The sequence below is a fragment of the Teleopsis dalmanni genome, chromosome 1 (genome assembly GCF_002237135.1).
Source record: "Teleopsis dalmanni isolate 2A chromosome 1, ASM223713v2, whole genome shotgun sequence".
NCBI classification, from domain to species: domain Eukaryota; kingdom Metazoa; phylum Arthropoda; class Insecta; order Diptera; family Diopsidae; genus Teleopsis; species Teleopsis dalmanni.
This window is the reverse complement of record NC_051846.1, coordinates 71,534,472-71,543,586: the sequence shown is the minus strand read 5'-3', so window position 1 is coordinate 71,543,586 and position 9,115 is coordinate 71,534,472. Positions and strand designations below refer to the sequence as shown.

The 9,115-nt window shown below is 34.5% G+C and overlaps 2 protein-coding genes across 2 annotated transcripts; one reads left to right on the top strand and one right to left on the bottom strand.

Annotated features, from left to right (window-relative positions):
- Positions 1-699: 699 nt before the first annotated feature.
- Positions 700-1,989, top strand: LOC119684769 (uncharacterized protein K02A2.6-like). The gene has a single exon (XM_038098886.1). It carries the CDS (start codon positions 700-702, stop codon positions 1,987-1,989), a length of 1,290 nt encoding a protein of 429 aa, XP_037954814.1.
- Positions 1,990-6,998: 5,009 nt separating this feature from the next.
- LOC119684761 lies at positions 6,999-9,068 on the bottom strand. Its single transcript, XM_038098878.1, has 2 exons — positions 8,560-9,068; positions 6,999-8,481 (listed from the first exon to the last, which is right to left on the bottom strand). The coding sequence occupies exons 1-2, from the start codon at positions 9,066-9,068 to the stop codon at positions 6,999-7,001; spliced, it is 1,992 nt and encodes a 663-aa protein (XP_037954806.1).
- Between the last annotated feature and the right edge of the window lie 47 nt (positions 9,069-9,115).

Genomic DNA, 9,115 nt, shown 5'->3' with positions numbered 1-9,115 from the left:
AACAGAGGAGGAAATTCGGGAAACCACTGCAAGTGAAGATCTCATCGACAAGTACGATAGGAAATACAACAGGAGCCTGAGCTAAAGAAGAGGCACATTTCTTGTTCTTATTTTATTGAATTAAAATCACATTTTAATTGAAATAACTTTATCATACGTTGGAATAATTTTTGGAATATTGTCTTTCAAAGTAAATAAACTATAAATTTATTTATAATCACATTGTAATGGAAATAACTTTATCATACGTTGGAATAATTTTTGGAATATTGTCTTTCAAAGTAAATAAACTATAAATTTATTTATAATCACATTGTAATTGAAATAACTTTATCATACGTTGGAATAATTTCTTTTGGAATATTGTCTTTCAAAGTAAATAAACTATACAATTCAATCTAGTAAACGAACGTTTCCTTTTCTTTTTTTTTTCTAAAACCTACGTCCCCGGAAAAAAATAAATTCATTGTAATGACTCTGGACGACGGCTGAGGATACCCCAGCAAAAACTAAATATTTTTGAACGTCACCAAAAAAGTGTCGTTACAAGTTCGATACAGCCAAATCGAAAAAGAGGCACTTTCGATAATATTTGGAGTTACTCGTTTCCATCAGTACTTATTTGGTCATAAATTTATTCTGGTTACGGACTATAAACCTTTAGTAAGCATCTTCAGTCCAAACAAAAATTTGCCATCAATGTCTACACATCGGTTGCAACGTTGGGCAATAACATTGATGTCTTATCAGTTTGAGATACAGTTTCGTAGAACTGCCGATCACTCAAATGCCGATGCCTTATCACGCCTGCCTTGTGGACCAGATCCTGAGTTCGACAGGTTGGAGCATTGTTATCAAATAGAAAATTATGACACACTTATCAACGTCGGATTGCTACAACAGCACTACAAAGACGATTACATACTAAAACGTGTAAAAAATTTAATTTCGGAAGGGTGGCGGACAAAATTAGCCGATGGCGACATGGATTTGCTTCCTTATTTTCGTCGTAAGTATGCTCTTTTCATTCGAGATGATTTGATTTATTTACAGACAGATGCTACTCGAGTCATTGTACCTCAATCCTTGCATCAGTCAGTTTTAAAGCTTCTCCATGACGGCCATTGGGGCATCGTTAAGATGAAGCAACTCGCTAGGCAACACTGCTGGTGGCCTAATATTGACAACGACATCGAAAAACTTGCTTCACAATGCAGTGTTTGTCAAATTGCGGGTTCAAGTCCGAAACAAAAATACCACGAGTGGCCAAAGCCAGAACGACCATGGCAACGAGTACACATAGATTTTGCTGGCCCAGTGTTCCAGTCTATGTGGCTAATAGTAGTTGACGCTTTCTCACAGTTTCCATTTGTGGTACAGCTTAAAACTATCACCACTATTGACACCATAGCAGCTTTGTCAGCAGTTTTTTCATTAGAAGGACTACCTGAAACTATAGTTAGTGACAATGGACCTCAGCTAACTTCCGACCAGTCCGCTGAATATTGTGCTCGTAATGGCATAAGTCATGTTAAAACAGCACCATTTCACCCAGCATCAAATGGGCTCGCGGAAAGGTTCGTACGTACATTCAAATCATCCGTTCAAAAGAATATTGATGATGGGTTATCGATTAAATTGACTTTGGTAAAGTATCTAGCGACATACCGAGCTATTCCTAATGCCAAAGGGAAGTCACCGGCAGAATTGTTACATGGGCGTGCGCCACGTACCGTGCTTACACTGTTATCAGCACCACCAAACAACAATAAACCCGTCACTCGTTCAACTAAATTTTCGCCTAACGAAACCGTGTATATTAAACATTATGGTCGAGGTCCGAAGTGGGTAGAAGCAGTCATTATTAAAAACTTAGGATGCATGGTTTATATTGTGAAAACGTCCAACGGTTACGTGAGACGTCATCAAAATCAAATAAAACACCGTTCATCAACGTCAGCAGAAAACAACAGCAAATATATATTATGAATATAATATATATTTGCTGTATATATTATGAATATATTATTTGAATAATATGTAATATACATACCTTTAAACCTTATACATAGAACATATATTTCGAATATATTACAATTTTAAGGGGCGAGATGTCATATTCAACAATATTAATAATTATTTTAACTATATAAAGTTGGAAACTCTAGCCTGTAAGTAGTTTAAGTAAATATTGTATAATGTAAAATAATAAAGTTAGTTGATCAAGATAACTCAAACAAAACACTCGTATTACAAACAAAACATAAATATTCGTGAATTTAGTGGTAGTGAAAATAAATATTAATGAATTTCGGTGTATATTTATGCACGCGAAAATTTGGTTTAAAAATTTCCGTCCATACAACCCTCGTACACATGTACAATTCACCACTAGAGCCACTGCATCATTTGGACGTTGTCTTCTTTGATTTTAACAATGTCTCCTAATTGTATGTATTTAGATTGTGTTTTCCATTTGTTATATAGTTCCATCAAATAATGGTTAGACCAAAATTTCCAGAAATTATGTTTTAACTGGAAAACTTTGTTCCAACGTGACAATAACGTATGTTTTTCTGGTTTTGACCGCCTATCTACTTGAGCTGTAAGAGCTTTTCCAATTAATAAGTGTCCTGGAGTTATTGCTGTCAAATCAGTTGAATCATTGGACATTGAAGTCAATGGTCGTAATTTTAATATCGCTTCAACTTCCATCACCACTGTTTCGCGTTCTTCTGTATGGAAGGAAATATTCATATATTTACATCCTACATAGTTTCAATATAACAACAAGCAAGCAACAACACCAACACGATACTTGTAACTTCAAAAGACATTTTAGTTACACATTACAATACACTATGTTTAACACGCAACATATAACATAATTTCACTCACTTTAAGAATTTTCAATACGATCTAAAATAAAATAGATTGATTTTATTTAATATATATTATATTATATTAAAATAACTCACAAGTAATACCCCGCATCTGCATCGGTGACACACGGAATACATCTGAAATTACTATTGCAATTAACAAAAAAAAGTATTTAAATAAGTGAAAAATATACACACCTTATTCATTCACTATTAATATATTTATTTATTTTTTGTTTTATTAATTTTTTTTATTATTTATTAATAAATAAATATAAATAACAAACCACAAACACCGGCACTATATAAAAAAAACACGTTTGTAAACAAGAGAAGAAACGTCAAAGCATGAAAGCTTTGGTTGAACTAAATACAAAGCACGGCGAATTCAAGAATGCACGAAAACACAAACCACAGAAGTTACACCCAGGCAAACAATAGTATCAAAAGACAACAAGTATCAAAAATACCAACGTCAAATGTACCGATGCGCTACAGGAAAAGCTTCGGTCGGTTGAGTATAAATAAACGCGCATTGTACAAGCAAGGGCACTTGTTGGGAAACTCTCAAAGGTATTAATGCGTCTTCGTGAAACAAGTCAGTAGAACTATAGCGTCAAGGTAGTACATACGTTTTGACTACTAGTCTTGTATAGCGTCAAGGTAGTACATACGTCTTGATGAGTAGATTGTATATGTAGTCTTATATGTAAATAAAGCCAAGGTAGTCATGATACATCTCGACTAGTAGGATTTTCTGTAGATTTGAGTTAGGGTAGTAATACGTCCTAACATTAATGAATGCTAACCAAGGCTGTAACCCAACATAACACTTCTAATCTCTAGTTAACGATGTCTTCTGACAAAACACCAAGATTAGCACGAGTAGTGTCGTCTGACAGCAACATTTCAGGGACGTGGAAACAACAATCGGAACAATCATCGAAGCACAATTATTCCAAATAATCGTAGTCATCAAATTAGCAAACCAGCATTATATTATAATTATATTAGATTGTAAAACCTTATTTTATTTTAAATTTTCCTAAAAAAATAATTGAATTACTATATCACATTGTCTTTGACTTCTAAAATAAAAATTCTATTGCAACGACCCCTGGACGACGGCTGAGTATATCTCAGCATCATCAGCGACAGAAAGTGTGTCGTTACAATTGCCGCCCGGGCAGGGACCTGGTTGGTCAATCTCAAAAGTCAAGACAATAATAAGAGAATATAGTTTATAATTTAAGGAATATTAAAGCGCTAATCATATCAAGGAATCATGGCGGCAAGGACCTTATTAAAAATTTATCCCGTAGTAAAAATTTAATACTCATTGAATGTTTGTAAGACACTGAATTTATTTTTAAAAATGAACTGCTTATATAGTAACTTAAAATCTATCCTTATCACTAAATGCATGATATTGGTTTATCTCTCAAATTAAAGATACAAAATATTTGATCATAAAATAAACAAAGAAAATATTCTATCCTAAATATACAAGTAATTTGAGCATGTATAAATAAGCAATTTGAGCAGAAAAGAAAATACTCTATCCTAAATAATCAAGTAATTGTTATCTTCTTGTGCGTTGGTGGTATTTTGCTTACATGAATGATAAGCAATTTAAACAACCACCACTGCTAATGTGCACGGATTTCTTATCCTAAATACATTAAAAAAACCAATTTTATCATGCCTAAATAAAAAATAGCTAAATAGTAAAGGCCGCAGAGTTTTCCTTAAGATAAGAATGTTGAGAAAATTTATTTAAATTTGAACATTCTGCGGCCCGCCAAAGTGTAATAAAATATTTTAGTACTAGGTTTCTTGTGGTCGACGAATAATAATCACATTCGCCTTCCCCTTTAACAAACATTTTCTTATAAAGTAAACTAGGATAATCATGATAAATATACATAAAATACTTAATGATATGTGTCCAGTTGCGTGATGGAAGTGTAAACCTTTCAGGGTCCAATCTTCTGCTTGGATGCGGTGAATCTGTTGCTTAATCTTAATGAATTCTTCTTTATGATCGATTAAGTGTGAATTTAATGGCTTCAATAGATCAGCTGATGTATCTTGCATATGTTTTATCAATTGTATACCAAAATCCCCTTGAGTTGATACATTGTTATGATTGCTTGCTGGTATTTGCGTCTTTCCAATTTGGCCAGAGCACCCTGATTGCAGTATCAACAGACCCTGCTGTGGAAGTGAAAACAGGTCTTGATGCTTCTGGTCACAAAATACGTGTAAAGTAGCGTTTAATGATGCCCTAAAAATCCATTGCCGACGATTATTTAGATTTACCCACATATGTTTGTTACTGGCCTCTACAAACTGGCATACAATCTTCTTATGTGGTTTCAAAGGAGATACTTCGCAGGAGTTATCGTTTGCATCTTGCCATGCCCAAGTCTCTTCACATAGATATTGTCGGTCAGATATGGTTTTACATTGACGCCACTCCAATTCAGACGTTAAATGGTAAACATCACTCTCGTGACTGTAGACTAGGTAAGGTTGAGCTATGGACGCCACTACGTTCGTATCGCCATGTTTGACCGGAACTGGATCTACCTTAAAAATGTTGGAAAATTTTATTGTAATCAGAGGAATTTGTATTTTGATAACTAGCTTGCTGTTCACAATTATTGCCTCTCCTGTTAGAAGACGGATAATTGTGGCAATTTGATTGGATGTATCACCAGGTAATTGCATCTTCTCTGGTAGCCATGCTTTTATTTTTGCAATTTCCAAGCTAAGTTGTTCCGGTCTTAACAGAACTGAACTAATTTTTCCATGATTAACATCTATTAGTAGCCTTAGCACTTGAAATTGAATCTTTTCTATTTCTTGTAGTTGAGCCTCCATTTGATTTGCGACTGCCATAAATTTAATGAACTCTTTATAGATAAAATATTGTTCATTTGTGATCTCGATCATGTTGTCAACCTTTTCCTGAATTTGCTTATAACCTTCGTTTACTTCGTTGGTAGTTTTCTGTAAAACATTTATCGTAGCATTAACCAATGAGGTTTGATTGCGAAGCAGGTTTTCAATCTTGAATTGATTGCTTAAAAGATTTCTCATGTCGTGTTCTAATTCTTCACGATCGTCATTGTCCATTAATCCAAACAGTAGGTGGTATATGGAACCAACAGCATTTAAAGATCTCTTGATACGATTATTGTCTTTTAAGCCAAATAACTTATTATTGGATTTTACTTCGGCAATTTTATGTTTCATTCTTATCAGAGTTTCTTCACAATGATATCTAAACTCTCCAAGTCTACCACATATCTGCCAACTACGCTCAATTAAATCTGTTAGCTGCGAAACTGATGCTATATATGTCGTTAAATCGTAATAGACCACCATGTTCCATTTTGAAGATGTAACATCCATTTTACCTAAGTGATCTAAATAAACCGTTGTTCCTTCATTAAATGGAGATATTATTGTTTTTGTTGTGTTTTGTACCGCTGCTACTTGACCAAACACTAACAAGAACATTGCTAGAAATACTTTGGAGATGTTCATTTCTGGTTTCTTAGATGCTCCCTTTAACTTAGAACCGATATCTGGATCATGATAAACATCTAAAGGACATATTTTTTATTACCGGTCTTTTTACAATGGCATCTTGCATCTTAACTGTAACAACTCGAGTTTTGTCATCCGTACCATTATGTGTTTCAATAATTTTACCCAAAGGCCATCTAGCTGGTGATGTGTTTTCATCTTTGATAAGAACTACCTGATCCTCTTTTATATTTGGGCCAGAATGCTTCCACTTGCGACGATGTTGAAGACTTGCAAGATATTCATATTTCCATTTATTCCAGAAATCACCTTTTATTTTCTGAATTATTTTCCACCGATTAAGAGAATCAATTGATTTTGAACAACTTTCCTCTGGAATATCAATTAAAGGTCTTCCAACTAGGAAATGGCCGGGAGTTAAAACATCAGTATTCTCTGTATCATCTCGTACTTTACATAACGGTCTAGAATTTAACACTGCTTCCACTTGAATTAACAGTGTCGACATTTCTTCATAAGTTAATTTCACTTCACCAATGACTCGTCTTAAATGATGTTTCATCGACTTGACTGCAGCCTCCCAGATTCCTCCAAAGGGGGAATAAAATGCCATGTAATTTTTTCCGCTGCCATCGTCCCAGCAAGTGATGAAAGTTTTCTAATAGTTTTTTCATATTCATCATCTATTTTCTTAGCAGCACCGACAAAATTTGTATCATTATCTGAATATAAATGCGAACTTTTGCCTCTTCTACCGAAAAATCTTCTAAGGGCAGCCAGAAACGCATCTGTTGACAGGTCACTTACAGCTTCTAAATGGATTGCTTTCGTAGCCATACAAATGAAAACGGCTATATAACCTTTATATGATTTCTGACCTCTTCCTTTTGATACTCTCATTTGTACGGGGTCTGCATAATCTATTCCTGCATGCTCAAATGGCTTCGATATTGACACTCTGCTTTCCGGTAGGTTCCCCATTAACTGTGTAGCGCTATATCGTATACATCTAACACAGCTTCGAACATACCTTTTAATAATATTTCTAGCATTAATTATCCAATATTGCCGCCTCAACATATTTTCCATTAGTTTTATACCGCCATGTAGTGTAGTTTTATGATAATCATCAACTATTAGCATCGTTAAGTGACATTTTGGTAATAGTATTGGATGTTTTGTAGCAAAAGAGAATGGAGAATTTTCTAACCGGCCTCCGACTCGCAGTGTTTCATTTTTATCCAGAAACGGGTAAAGACTACAAATTTTATAACCAGATGGAAGTTCTCTTCTGTTTTTGATCAAATTGATTTCTTTTGTGAAATATAAATGTTGAGTATGCCGTATTATAATATTTTCTGCCTCCCTTAATTCTTCTACTGTCAACCACACAGGAAACTTCTCCTTTTTTAGCTTTCTGATGAATCTGCTTATATATGCAATGACGTATAATAATTTCCTATAATTGGAATACCGATCTATTATATCGTTGATTATGTTCTGTGAAGAGTTTATATTATTTGTTGCACAAAGAACAGATTCAGTTGCTGTTGGCCAGTTTGATTCATCTTTTAACCATGTAGGACCATTCCACCATAAACTATGTGCTGCAAGTTTTTCTGGTTTCAAGCCCCTTGAAGCCACATCCGCTGGATTGTCTTCTGACCTGACATGATTCCACGTTGCCGAAGGCATGCATTGCTTGATTTCTCTTACACGAGTCCCAATAAATTTATCTTTAGTTTTATTTTCGTTCTTGATCCATGATAATGCTATTGTTGAATCGCTCCAAGCATATATTTTGACTTCTCTGTTTATAACTTCCTTAATGCTTTTCATAAGTTTTTCTAACAGATGAGCTCCACATAACTCCAGCTTGGGTAATGTCTTTTTGTTTTTTATCGGATTTACTTTAGACTTTGCTGTTAGCATAGTAATAGCATTAGAAGTTTTAGCATAAACTACTGCTGCATAAGCCTTCTCTGAAGCGTCCGCAAATCCATGAAGCTCTAAACTTGTGTCAGCTAAAGTTGATATCCATCTAGGAATTTTTATATCTTTAATAGTCGAAATCCTTGAAACAATCGCATTTCATCCGTGAGATAATTTAACGTCTAACTTCGTATCCCACGTCAAGTTCATAAGCCATAATTTTTGTATAAATAATTTCGCCATTGTTGTTGTTTGTGTCAACCATCCAAGTGGATCATAGATTCGAGCCAATATAGACAGTGCTTTGCGTTTAGTTATGTTAGTACTATCTACTGACTCGATGTAAAAGGTAAAATTGTCTGATTTCGGCACCCATTGTATACCGAGCGTCTTAACAGCTTCTCCGTCTTCTACTTTAATAATATAACTGTTTCCAGAGTCCGAAATTTCACCTAAAATTCGCTTTTCGTTTGCCATCCATTTTCGCAAATGAAATCCAAACTTTTCTAGCTGCCGACTGATTTCAAATTGAATGTTTACACATTCTTTTATGGAGTCCGCACCTGTCATCAAATCGTCCATATAGAAATCATTTTTTATTACCTGATATAACTTTGAGTTTTTATCTGCACAATCATAAGCAACTTCTAGTAGAGCTCTTTTTGCCAAGAACGGTGCACAAGAAGTTCCATACATTGTGACCGAAAAGTTTTCGGAAATTCTCATTTAAAATTCGCGCGCTG